At 33.7% G+C, this 14709-nt stretch overlaps 1 protein-coding gene across 1 annotated transcript; it reads right to left on the reverse strand.

Annotated features, from left to right (window-relative positions):
* Positions 1 to 1318: 1318 nt before the first annotated feature.
* LOC130994324 (uncharacterized) lies at positions 1319 to 2651 on the reverse strand. The gene is made up of 2 exons (XM_057919370.1): positions 2238 to 2651; positions 1319 to 1540 (listed from the first exon to the last, which is right to left on the reverse strand). The coding sequence occupies exons 1-2, from the start codon at positions 2649 to 2651 to the stop codon at positions 1319 to 1321; spliced, it is 636 nt and encodes a 211-aa protein (XP_057775353.1).
* Positions 2652 to 14709: the final 12058 nt, after the last annotated feature.

Here is a 14709-nt window from a genome sequence, read left to right on the forward strand (position 1 = left end):
AGTATCAGTCGTCAACCCTGTTTTGGTCAAAACTCTTTTCAGTAAAACAGGTTGTGTGAGTTTGTGTTTAACATTTTGTTTTGACTCTGATAAAGTCAAAAATAGCCTATAGGTGTATTCCCCCCCCATACACCTATTCGAGACCCTCCGGACCTAACAGCGGCCATTTCTTGAACACCTTTCTGACTGCATAGAACTCCTTCTCGTTGATGTGCCATCGCACAGCCTCACTGTCGGAAAAGAGACCACTATAGTATCTGCATGGTTCTTCTCCATAAGGGGTGATTTTAGTGAGAACAGCTGCCCACCAAAAATCACTCGCGTCGGTGTATAGGACTAGTTCGTCATCATCATGTGGTATTGAAAGCTTTGGGAGATTTTTGCAAATCTCTTTTAGCTTTTTCATACCCTCGCGATGTTCCTCCTTCCATATGAATGGAACATCTTTCTTCAGTAGAGGACTGAAGATTTTCCTATGCTCTGCAAGGTTTTTGATGAACATCTCTGCAAAGTTAACAACTCCAAGAAAGCTTTGAAGCTTCTTCTTCTCCTTGAGATCTTCTGGAAATTTCTAGACTTTTTCCACAATATGATCTTGCAGAATTATCCCAGTCTCATCGATCTCGATTCCTAGAAATTCATCTTATGGGTTGCCACGACTGCCTTCTTTTCAGACAACACCAATCCTTCTTGTTGACAAACCTCCGCAAAGATCTCCAGATGCCTGACATGTTCATGAATGTTCTTTGATGCAATGAGGATATCATCAATATAAACAAACATGAAAGAAGAATAATCTTTAAAAAGATTATCCATCTTCCTTTGGAATATCTGAGGCGCATTGGCTAGCCCCATTGGCATGACATTCCAGACATAATGTCCTTGTGGAGTTGAGAAGGTTGTGAACTTTGCAATCGAATTTTGAGAATACCTTTGCACTTCTGATGCAATTGATAAGGTGTTCTCTACTTGGGATGAAATATCCATCAAACTCAAGATTGTCATTAATTCCTTTGTAATTAATAACCAATCTTGGTTTTCCTCGTTTGATCTCCCCATGATTCCTTACTAGAAATCCTGGACTGCTGTAAGGCGAATTCCCTGGTTCGATCAATCGTAAATCAAGATGCTCCTTGATTATGCTCCTCATATCCTGCTGATCTTGAGCATTCATCAGGATTGGCCTGAACCGCACAAACTCATGCTCCTTTCCAGTTTTAACTTTTAAGGTCGCTTTGAGCTGGTTCTTGTCCCACCATGCCAAAGGATCCTCATGATAACATTTCTAGATTCTCCTTTTGACATCGGCTATGGACACTTATTCTTCTTCCTTAATATCTTTGTGTGATATTAAGGCGACTTTGAGGATTTGGGTTTCTTCCTCAGAGAGGTTTGAAAATCCCTCGGCTCTGCATTTGAGCAGAACATCTCTAAACCTCAGTTGGTCCTTCATTTGTGGACGCCGAAGTTTGCCTTCATCATCACCACGCTTACTGCGAAAGCTGACTGGCATAGCTCGATTAAATGCTCCCTCGAGTTGCTGTACAATGATTTTGTGGTCACAGTTGGTTGTGAACACTAGCCTCCTGGCCTCGTTGTCCTGCGTATATCTCTTGAAGGTTTACAGAAAATTATTTCCAAGCAATGTATTTGCTCTCGTATCATGGAAATAGATTGGTGGAGTCTTGACCTTGTACCAAGGTGTTTGTCCTGCTCCGCCGATCAGTATTTCCGTCTGTTTTATTTCTTTTGATAGGAGCAAGATCTTGTCCGAGGAAATTTCTTGACCATGGTAGATATTTGTCAATGAAATTTCGTCCTAATATCAGGATGTCGGCTTTTTGTCCGACTTTGCCCTCGATTTCGATCTCAAAGCCTCCAATCTCCAGAATTCCGCTATATCGGTTGCTTTCTGGATTCTTTAAGTAATACAACGTATTGCAAGAAAACTTATTTTTCCTTTCAGTTGTATCAAATCTTGTGGAAACAATTCTCCATCCTTCTGGGCATTTAAGTTTTACCCTTATGCCTTTGACCGGTGCTTCCTGGATTGCTTTTCTCTCGTAGGAATGAGAGAAACTTCTTTCCAAAGGCCTTGATATAAGCATTTCTCCTTGGAATGACAACCTTGGTGCTCCCAATCTGAGACTTTGATTATGTTTCAACACCTGTTTGTCTTTGACCTGGATGTCGATTCCCCTAATTGCTGGGATTTCAACTCAATTCGGGCTAATTACCTTAGCCACCTCTTTGAATATTTCTGGGATCTCAATAAAATTTTTCCATAGAAATAAATCCGTATGATGGGAATTTGATAAGGCGTACGATACTTGATAAGTAATCGAGTATGGCCTATTCCCTTCTGTCAACATATCATTCCTCTTGTAATCCTGATAGAGTGTCAGGGCTCTGCTGAAGTTTGTATCTTGAAGATTATAAGCGATCTGTGGGTATAATTCGGTTATAATCTGCTTGGCATAGAGATTGCCTGAGAAAGCTCCCAGCACTGTATCACTTGTGGTTATAATCATCTTATCGCATATTGCAATATCAATTGGTAAATCAATTCCCGTTGAAAGTGAGGATTTGATTACCAGCTGGATTGCTCCGATATGAATCCATTTCATCGCTGATGTGACTTCTGTCTTCATTTTTGCGAGATCTCTCCGCACATCTTCGGCTGTAATTAATTGTAGGAATATTAAATTAATACTCGATTTGCCCAAGGATCGTCTTTTGGATTATCTTAATTCACCATACATCAACTAAACCTAGCATGCTCCTATTAATTTAAACACTGCACCGAGGAGTTCAGAAATACCTGAAGAATTCCTAAGAATTCGTCAATTCACCACTGAACAGGTCAGTCAACTTAAACGCTCCGTTTGACCCCTCAAACGACCTCCAATCGTATTTTTTTGCAGAAATACGACTTCTTTGTCTTCAAAAGAGCTTTCCGTGGCCGCCTATTTCACCTCAATTGGAGTTCTGTAGAGGAAGTTATGGCTATTTTTTGGAGACTTCCAAAACTTGGTTTCCTGCGAAAATCTGACTCCAGCTCAGATCAAACTATGAGAACTCCCAGATAATTCGACCCCTACAGTTGGCGCCTCCTTATTGCTCTGCTCTCTAAAATCCTAATTTTTGTGTGTCTTATTCTGAGAGCAGATATCTGTATTTAAAGATAAAACACAGACCTAGGGCCTTAATAACTGTAGTAGGCGACTCCTACTGGGCTCAGGAGACTTTGGGCCAGTCCAGGGATCAAATACAAGGAATAAAGATGGGCCTCAAATGAATTAATTCTTATGATCAGCCCAGATCACAATTAATTCATAAATATTAATTCATTCCACTAGAGAATCAATATTGACTTACCCCTTTATTACCGATGATGAGTCGGGCTTGTATTTAGACTTATCTGACCTCCGTATTTAAAATATCCGACATCCATTAATTAATTAAAGTTCTGACAGCTTAGATTCATTAATTTCTTTGTAATACTTAAGTAGTACCACTCAACCCTTATTATTGCGTCTGAACTTAATCAACCTGCAGGGTTTAACGCAATAAACCTTTTGAGCTCCTTAAGGGGATGTCATTATCCTATACCGGATACGGGTACTAATACAGATAACCAAATATCATATATTAACCGCTATCACCCAAGATACAGAGTACTCAAGTTAATATATAACTCTCACCCATAGTAAATCAAAGTGATACATGAATCAACATATATATTTGAAACCTTATTAGTATTAAGATCTTATTAAGTCACCGAGATCTTGATCCTTCACATATGTCAGATAGAAGAATACATCTCACTGTGATCCTATCAATACGTTACGATGTACCAGTATAGACAAGTAGTCAAGACAAACTCTTTCCATCTATACTGCAGCCTAAACCAACGACTCGTCCTAGAGTCATCTCGGCTGTGATCAATTTATATCTCTTAAGGTTATTCCAATTATATGGTCTTCTGTGATCTACAACACACCATATAATCTACTTATATAGAGACAAAGGACATACATATGCAATTATGAACACAATCAGATAGGAGATTAAATAGTAAACTTAGGAAACATTGTATACAAGCATAAAACGTTCTTGCTTTCAGTATACAAATCCAACATTAATTGGATCTCCACTTAGTTTCCTGTCAACTCTATTGGAAGCGACATTTCTCGACTAGTTGTGCCGAAGTAAACAAGATGCTTCCTTTTGAATGGACTAAAGCTTTGAATAACCTGGTCCAATATTCCTCTTGAAAACCCATGATATGATTGTATATTCAGGGTTTTGTTCTTGATCTTATCCAACATCTTTTGTTGCGGGATCAGGGAATGGCTTGTATATCCTTCCTGATCTTTTTGTTGAAAGTGGATAACGTCCTCCTCCTTAGTCTGACTCATCTGCGGATGATCCATCAGACATGTCTGAATCTTCAGAACTGAAAATTTCTTCTTGTTCATATATACTCTCATAAGATGATATATCTTCGAACTGATATACTGGTATCAGTTCCTGGTTATAGATGGCATCTTCGATATCCGGTGTGGATTCGAATCTCTTCATCCCTCTTTTCTCGTTGTCGGGGCAATTGGTAGAAATATGCCCCTTTGCTCCGCACGTCCAGCAGTTGCAATTCTTGAAACTTTCATTTGTTTTGGCTTGGGTACGCCTGAAAGTTTTTCTTGCCGGGGTTCGTCTTTGAGAGGAAAACCGGCTCTTTGATGGTCAACTCCGTTGGTCTGATTTGTAGGAACGTGCCTTCTGTCTGGTCCACATTGTTATGGGCCTCCAAGAACTTCGCCTTGTTCTTGGTTCTCTTTCATAGGGTTGATACCTATGTTTCTTCTTTCTCCTCCGTTAATACAAAAACTTAGCACTAATCTTTGTTGGAAGGTCTAGATTGTCGCACATCAATGGTGATCCTTTATTGAGCCTTCTCAATTTCTTGAGGTTTCTCTGGTCCGCCGCCTTTTGGCACCATTCGGACAGCTTCTTGTGAACATATGACATCCTCCTTGATGCACTATCAAGTGGATATTCCCCTGGTGATACGTACTCGTTGATGAGCATTTCCTTCCATGGACTTGAAAACTTTGTGAAAAAGAGGTCCCTGGCTGTCTAATCATCAACTAACCCCATATGGATATATAGGGCATACAGGCGTAAAAATTCATCAAGAGCTTTTGGCTCTAGCACTACCAATCTTAGATTGTAAAGTGCTTGTCGATATTTTTACGCTTTTCTTCTCCTGATGCTTCGAAGAAACCCATTCCAAGAAAATGGATTTTAATCTGGTGGGTGGCATTTTCAGGGATTTCCAGAGCTAATTCTTTGGTGAACAACTCATTCTTATCCTTTGTTGATGCTTTGTCCCAGAATTGTTTTGCCATCCCTGCAAAACTTGCCTCGAAGATTTTGATAAATTCATCTTTACCATATTCTGTTGTGGCAATCACGATTTTCATAGTTGAAGCCCAGTCATCGATGAGATCCTCCCAATCTTTAAAGTTAGCTTCATCGAGGTTGAGAACCAATCCGTATGGGTGGATTGGTTCAAGTGTAGCCTTCCCTATAGGGGTGTCCTGCATCTTGGGCCGGCGTCTTCTGATTCGTTGATGATAACTTAATTCTTCACGAGCCTCACCTCTCCTGGACGTTTCTTCTTGTGGGTGCTCTGCTTTGGGCACCTCACCTCCATGGTTCATCTTTAGATCAATCATATTTAGGTTAGCAAATGATTCCGCTAACTCTTGTAGAACCTCTAATCCGATTCGATCAGGGTTATTCAAGGTTTTTCCATTTCACGATTCGAATTATGTCTTCCGGCTGTAGTTCTTTGGGCGCTGCATTAAGTGGTAGCGGATACGTTGGGTCTTTGAACCATGTATTCCGAATTTTTCCGAAACTTGGTTTCCGTTTTTTGATATCCTCCACCTTTTCTGAATATCACACAAGAGTTTTAAGATTTCCTCTTGTTTGAGTGATATTTGGCTCATCTCCATCGGTAGATCGTATAGCTTGTTGCCATAATATTCCACCGTTCTTTGAATCTCCCGCAAGTTGACGTTGTCGGAAGAGTTTGGATCGATTTTTTGATAAGCTGGATAAACTGCTCCAGTCTTGTCCTTCTGCTCCATTAGTCATGTAGTTGATGGGCGCCGTTTCTTGCTCGTTCAATTGCTGCTCTAGTCTCGAAAATTCCTATAAGGCATTCGTGGTAGAACTTAATACTCGTGATGATATCACGAATAATCTCTCCATCTTCTCCTCGACGAATATTTGTTACGAGGACTCGATTGTTCCAGTTGAGTTCGTCTAGTAGACAAGTAGTTTCTCTCTCCAAATGTTGGAGAAAATTCATGTATACCATACATCTCGGACAATTGTCCGGATCCATAATTTTAATGGAGTCTCCTTCCACATAGGTTAATAAAAAATAAATAAATTAAATATAATATAATTCCTCAATAAAAACCCGCTCTGATGTGTATGTTTTATAATTTTAAAAGAATAAATTCATTAGGGTCATTAGTCTGAAATTGAGGTTTTTACACAAGTCATGGTAAAGTTGGATCTTTGTACAATTAATTTGAATATGGGGCAGTTTTTTAATATACAAAAATTGGATGGTGTCAAATTTTGACAATTCATTGAAAATTGGTGTATTTTAGTGAAAATTTGAAAGTTTATGTTAAAATTCAAAATAGTAAAAAAATTAGTGTGTTTAGACATTAATTACCCTAAAGTTTATTATGGAAACATTGATGGAGAAAAGTGGGAGTGATGATGGAACGCATTAATAATTTTTATATATTAGAAGTTTAAATTAAGAAAACAACGTCACAATTTTTAAAAATTTGTGGGGGGCACCCCGGACCATATGCAGATACATTTATGTTAAATGAAGTGGTTAACCTTTTTGAGTGACATGTCCGAATGCAAGAAAGGGCGGGGCCTTCCACTCTCTCTTATTATTATTCCCTCCGTCTTAGTAATAGTGTACCAAAGAAATAGGGCATATAAATTAAAAGACAAATATAAATATTCCATTCATTTCACTATATGTGAGATTTTTTTATTGGACACAAAAATTAAAAAAATATATATTTTATTTGTAGGTAAAAAAATGAAAATGTGTTTAAAAGATAAAATCTTTACCAAAAACGGAAAGAGTCTCACTTACAGTGGGACGCCATAAATAGAAAGAGTCTCAGATACAATGGAATTGAGGGAGTAAATTAAATGAAGATAAAATAAATAAGCAAAGAAAAAATAAAGAGAATAATAAAAAAGTAAAAAATAGATAAAGTAAATGAGAAGATAAATATAGAGAATAAATAAAATAAGTTATTACTCCCTCCGTTCTAATAGTAGTGTTCCATAGCTTTTGGACACAAAGATTAAGAAATGTGTAAAAACTAGATAAAGTGGATTAATGAAAATTATTTAAATATTAGGTATAAATAAAGAATATATGTCAAAAAGGGAATGAGAAATTTATATTGAAACGTCCCAAAAAGAAAAAATGGGACATTAATATTGTGACGATGGAGTATTATTTTTCGATCAAATATTATAAATAGAACACAAAACAAAGATTGAGATATTATTATTAAGATCGAGGAAGTATTACTTTTGGAGAGCAAATAAGTGTGTGGATGTGAAATCCCCATCAATCAACAAATTAACTTGACTTTCCATGCTTTATGGCTTCCCACCTTCTCAATTTAAGAAAAAGCGAATGAATTTATTCAATTTACTTTATCAAATTCAGTTGGGGGGAAATTCATGATACCGGGACTGGGAGTACTCAACATCGCAACCCCACCACACCCTTCCAATCATTTCATAAAATAGATATAAGTTTGAAATCAAAATAAATTTATGATGATAAATAGCAATTTTGCTTAGTTAAAAATAAATAATAGACAAAAAATTTACATTTACAATATATTATTAAAATCGAATTTATTAAAAAAAAATAGCAATCTTGCTGAATTCGGCCGTCCTTGACTCCGGCGAGCAGCAGACCCGAAGCTGCCACCGCCAAGCGGGCGGTCCCGGCGACGTCTAGCCAGTTTTTCGGCTACGAGGCATGGTTGGTGCTAAAAACGACAGTCGCTTTAACTCGAACTAAACGCCGTTGTTTTGGTTCACCGCCGGCGACGCCATGTCACTTTTCATATCACTTAAAATGTGCCATGTCAGCACTCAATTTGAGGATTCTTGAAAGTCATTGAAAAATTGTTCAACACATTAAATTCAGGGTATCTTTGATAAAAAAAAAAGTTAATGGAAAGTTTGGAAATGGACCAAGTTCATGATTTTTGGCGTAATTAACCCATAAGGGCGCGTTTGCTATGCATGATAAGGGTGAGATAAATATTAATAACATCTTTAAAAAAGGCCGTTTATAAATTAATGGCCCATTATCTACTATCCACATATCCTTTTGATTATGTATCACACCTGAGAGGTGTGATAACTAGCGTACGTAACACCTTTTTTTTATATATATCTTACCAAACATAATATTGATATCTAATAAATTAATAGACATCTCAGTCAATGACATTATCTCATACCATGTAGCAAATGAGTCCTAAAATTATATAGATTTTTAAAGTAAATCTAATACTTGATATATTCGTGTAGAATTTTTTAAAAAAATTGTAAATTAATATATTGTTTTAAATATGTAGCATTATAGAAGCTGGAAACAAATAGAATTAAATAGAATTTTAATGTACACATCTAGTGAATCAATTTAAATACATTCTTCTAAATCTATTGTATTTTATTGGATATCAAATAGATTTACTGTAATATTTAATGAATTAATATATTCGTATAAATATATAATAATTAATTTACATAATTGCCTTTAAAAGAAAATATTTACTAGGCAATCTATATTTTGTGCACATGACACTTTTATAAAAGTGTAAATATAGATTTTACCATTATATTTAATTTTCAAATTTCATATTAGCAAGGATCAGTCATGATGTGATGACAAGAAGACGCGAATGGATCATCAGACCATCGCGCCATCCTCAAATTTCCTGCGATGAAGAACCCAATCGAATTTTATATTTTACTTTTGGGGTGTGTTTGCTTTGAGGTATAAGGGAGGGATAAGATACATTTATCACCTTATACTTCGTTTGCTTTAATATATAAAAAAAATTCGAGCAGGTTGTATAATTTTTTGGGCAACCTTTTATCTCTTGAGAAAGAGATAATTTTATACCTAAAAGAGGGTGATGTGGATAAATATATATCATTCAAACGAATCAAACCAAATAAGATATAACAAATATGATCCCCACTTAAAGTGATAAGTTTATATCTTATTATATTAATTCTTCATTTAGAGGGATAAAAAACAAATACACATTTACTGGAGTCAAGGGATTTTTTAGGACAATAACTTATGTTGATTTGGAAATTAGGACAAAAACTTTTGGACTTGTAAAAATAGGACACTAGTTTTTTTTTCAGAGTAAAATAGGACACTAATTAATAAGCGTCGTAAAAATAGGACATTTCTCGGCCGATAATTGGCCAAAAAATGTCCCGCGGATGCAACACTTATTAATTAGTGTCTTATTTTACTCTAAAAAAAATTAGTGTCCTATTTTTACAAGTTCGAAAGTTATTGTCCTAATTTTCAAATCAATCTAAGTTACTGTCCTAAAAAACTCTCGAACTCCCTTTACTGTATGCATTTTTGTAAATGGCTACCATCTCTCTTTCATAAAATAAAATAGCTATTTCTGTTTAAAAATAAGCATTGGTATCCATTTCATTAAATTGAATGTATTGAGTTTCTATAGTGCCCTAATTTGTTTATTGTTTCTTACGATTTCTCCTTCCAGGTAGAGTGTGTTTGCCTGAGCTTATAAACTTTTTAAAATAACTTATAAATTATTTAAAAGCTTATAACCTTCTTTAATGTGTTTGATAAAATAAGTTTCTAAACAACTTATAAGTTCTAAAAATAAGCTCTCCAAAACATACGTTCTTCTATCTCAATTCATTTTTTCATAATTTTAAGTAATAATTATTTTATAAATATTATTGAATTATAATTTTTTATTTTCATCATATACCCTCTCAAGCAGGGGCGGAGCCAGACTTTCGATTCAGGGGGGTCCAAATTTTTTTTTAAAAGAAAATTAATAATTAAATTAAAAAATAAAAATTAAATTAAATTAAATTAAAAATAAATGAATCAATAACACAATTATAATATTATTTAAATTACAAAAAACACATTTTAATAGATTTTCAAGCTCATATTCATTTTACGATGTATTTTGCAATAAAATTGCTAAATATTGAATATTATATAGAGTGCAAATACAAGATACAATCTCTTTCTAATTTGGAGAAATTTTTAATTGAAATGGTACGAAACGATGTCGTTTAGGCCTCACAAAAATGTCATCGTCTTTACTAATCCATGTAAGCTCCAATTCGACACTCTAGCGATCGAAAAAAATTGGGGGACGAAATTGCAAAACTTGAAAAAAATAATGATTTAATTCGCCAAACTAAAAAGACATTAAAATTATAAATTCAAAATAGTCCGTGATTTTATTTTCCAAAATCCCATGAAACTTTGTAAGGCAAAGTAACTTTCAATATAAAATTCAAAAAATAAATCTCTAGAATCCAATCCAAACATGATATGTATAAATTAATTATATGTTTACTTATTCTAAATGTCTTAACTCGAAAGCTTACATATCAATTACATTATAAAATAGCTCAACAAGATAATGATGTTGATAAAATTATATATTTTTTTATTTTTAATATAAAATTACAAAAATATCCTAATATTTTTGAAAATCCCAGGGGGGCCCAGTGACCCCCCTGCCCCACCCCTAGCTCCGCCAGTGCTCTCAAGTTCATTTCTCTTCAATTTCTTTACCTAACAAAAATTTTCTCTCTCTACCTAAAAGTTATCTCTCTGTCTTATAAGTTTAACTATTCAAGTACTTCGACAACTTATAAATTTTTAAGAAACTACGCGTATAAGCTTAATCAAGCACCCTCTTAGTATAACTTCTCTTAGCTGTATAACTTGAGTTACATTATGCCAAATGAACTACTACACTTGTTAATGAGTTGCATGTAAGGACATACATATATAGTTGTAAAGGCTCTTTTTGATAGCTAGCTTATATTTGAAGAATTGAAGTCACATTGCTTGTATATTTAGCAAGCTTCTATGTGCGGAGCAAACGTTAAAGTGTTTATCAATTAAAACGGTAGGTACTATTTCATTTCATTATGGGTTAAATAATGAATTTTTGGTTGGGGGTGGTTGATTAAAATGAAATAAATCATTTTCTGAGATGAGTACAAAAGACTCGCCTCCTAGATCCCCTTACCTTTTTAAGTATAAATTTTTTATTTGACATAATAATATTTTTACCATTTCTAAATATTCAATGATTTGTATTTAGAAAAGATACGTATACAGTATGTAATATAAAACTAATAAGTAGCTGCTCGTTTAAAAAAAAAAAAAACAAAAAAAAAAAACTAATAAGTAGCTAAGCTTGAATTATATATAATTTCTTAATATTGAAATAATTTATTATTTAAGAAAAAAGATTTTTGTAATCTATCGTGTCTCTCTCTACTTAGATGTAAAGTCATTAGAATTCAACACATTCACTCGTTTCTATAAAAACTCAACACTCAACAGATATACTACTTTCTAAATATCAATATTCATAATTATTTTATATTTTGTGTCTCCACATCTTTTGCCTCCATTATCCATTTTTTTGTTAAGGTTGTCGTGAAATGTCAATTTTAAGGATCTTGACATTGATATTTTGATTATTGGCGTCCAAATTCAATGCTATGAAAAGTAAAAAGAGTACAATCAAATCAATGATCCTCCACTAGCTCTTAGACTCTTTACATTGAAGAAAAATGAAACCATTATGTATGTATTGCTGCTTATTATATTTATTATTTAAAGGTGGACCATAAATTGAATTGCGCTTATTAAAGTAGGTCATCTCGATTGTCCTTAACATCTATCTATTTATTACATCAAAACACAATTTGTGGCAAAATTGTAATTAAAGTATTAATTAAAAGATATTTATAAAACTCAACAAATCCCATATTCCATATATTTTCTCTCTCCTCTCTACTCTCTTTTCAATTTTCTATTCTCTCTCTCTCATATTATCTTTTTCATATTTTGATGATTTTTTTAAAAAAATCAAATTTTATTTATAAAAAATATTCTATATATATCTTAAATTAAATATGAATGCAAGATCTTTGATTTGGTATCAAATAAGTATTCAACTCTTTTATTAGTATTCTAATAAATTCTAATAATATAATTTATTTTCCTACTTATCAATTGAAGCTTTTCTAATAAGATGATATAGGTAATGAGCTAACTTAGAAAAAATTAATTTTATGCATGATTAGCTTATGTTTTAAAACTATATATTTTGATGTGAAAACTCTTTTTTTATTGTTTCTTCGTTTCTTTTAATTTGAATGATGTGTTTATTCTATAATTTTAAGGAAGAAAATAAAGTTTTCCATCAAATAGATGGAAAATTAAAAATGATACTTTTCAAAATTATAAAATAAAATTAAGGATCTTTACTGAGTAATTGATGTAGATTATTTTATTTTTTAAGAAAAAATAATTTACATTTACTTATATTCTAACTATATTTAATACTCCATCATTTAATTTATTTATTTTTGATAAATTAACATGGTTAAATAAAAAAATTTAAAGGCCGCGCCACAGGGGCTTGAACCCAAGACCTTCGGTTTTAGACATTAACCCCTAATCGCTTAATCGATACACACGCTACATCGTTTAATTTTGATGCAAAACTATGTTCGCCGTGCATCGCACGGGCGAATGTACTAGTTTCCCATTTATGTTTATGCTAAGACAAATTTTTATTAATAAAAGAAAAAAAGTTAAGGAATTCTTAGAATTTCCCATTTATGTTTATGCTGAAACAAGACTTTATTAATGAAAGAAAAAAAAGAAAAACAATTTAAGGAATTATTAAAATGCACAAAATGACATACGAGTTAAGGATCGAAAAACACTAAAAAAGTATTTGTCTATTACAACGAAATAAGTGAAATAAAGACGAAAAGCACTAGCAACAAAGAACCAATCATACAAGGATCCACAAATTAAGATCCAAACCCTAATTAATGCACAAGGCGTTTGAAATGACTATACCGACCTCGCCAACCAATAGATCCAAGCGTAAGTTGAGACCAAAACTCCAATACATAAGGTGTTTGTAAAAAGGCCCAGCCAGACTCAACAACAGAAAATCCTAAAGAGTAAGTCAACAAATAAACTAAGAGTGCAAACAAATCTTTGTGGAACAACATATGAAAAACACACCACATGTTTGATGAAAAACCCTAAAGATGCTAGCTCAATGAAAATATACATAAATACTTAAATTTCTTTTGCAAAATCAGAAATTAAATACGAACGATAAAGTTCGAAAAACAATATTTAATTAACCCTTACGAACATAAAGTTCGAAATGTTGACAACAAAATGTTATCAACATTCAATACAACATTGACTCTAATAATCTTCCCCTTAATCTTTTCTTCTTGCAACGAAAACAAAGAAAACTATATAAAGGTACAAACTAAGGAGAAATTAGAAACTCCCCCTTAATTAAACAAGAGGTAAAAACCTAAAAAATACTCCAGATTGAATGTTCACACAACACTCCCCCTTACAAAACAATAGGAAATTTAGAACTCCCCATAAACATAAACAACACTGAAACCTCCAAGACCAACGATAGTGTAACACAACAAGTATTGAACTTCGAAACTCCCCCTCATCAATCTTACGAAGGTCGGTCGAAGGCCAAAACTTACATTTTTGATGTTGGGACCTGAGAATTCAGAAGTTCAATACAAAACAATATATATTGACATAAGTATATCAAATCAAGGAAAATGTTGGATCAACGACATAATCAAAACAAGATAACATTTCATAATATGTGCCCATGCACCACAAATATTTTCATAGTGTTCATACGCCTCATATACCAAAATTAAATAAACAAGATGTCCATACATTTCAAAAACCACTCCCCAACATAAACATTGCTTTTGAAAAAAAAAAAAAAAAACAGCCATCATGAACATCAAACTTCTATCTTCAACAATCAACATTTCAACATCAGCAATTAACTCCTCCTTTCTTATTGAAGGAAGAAAAGGCAGGAGCTGCTGGAGCACTTTTTCAGTGTGCTCGATCCTCACAACTATGGCCAGACATATTTTGTTGTTTCTATCTATCATGGTTTGCACTTGATGTTTGAGGTTGTCAAACTCTTGCATAGTTTTTTTTTTAACTCATCAATTCCCGCAACATCAACATCTTCTGACTTAATTGGCTTAGTTACAGCATAAACAAGCTATTTTCCCTTCTTGGAGGAGCTAGAGAATCTTGCAATTAAATGTACTTTGACGGGGTGGAATGTTAGTAACATCGGGTACAATATCTTTGCCTTTGGGAATGGAGATTGCAGCATTTTTGTCCTCAGCCTCTGAACCACCATACTTGTCAAGTTTTGCAATAAATGAATCTTTTTCATTTAATTTGATATTCATATCAAATATTTTTAT

Source organism: Salvia miltiorrhiza, chromosome 7 (assembly GCF_028751815.1).
Source record: "Salvia miltiorrhiza cultivar Shanhuang (shh) chromosome 7, IMPLAD_Smil_shh, whole genome shotgun sequence".
NCBI classification, from domain to species: Eukaryota; Viridiplantae; Streptophyta; class Magnoliopsida; order Lamiales; family Lamiaceae; genus Salvia; species Salvia miltiorrhiza.

Bases quoted from the DNA above. Each gene is read 5' to 3' on its own strand.
- LOC130994324 (XM_057919370.1), bottom strand. From the start codon at position 2,651: ATGAAGACAGAAGTCACATCAGCGATGAAATGGATTCATATCGGAGCA. The intron at 1,541-2,237 runs GTAATTAGCCCG...ATCATTGTACAG, and splicing joins TATTCAAAGAGGTGGCTAAG to CAACTCGAGGGAGCATTTAA.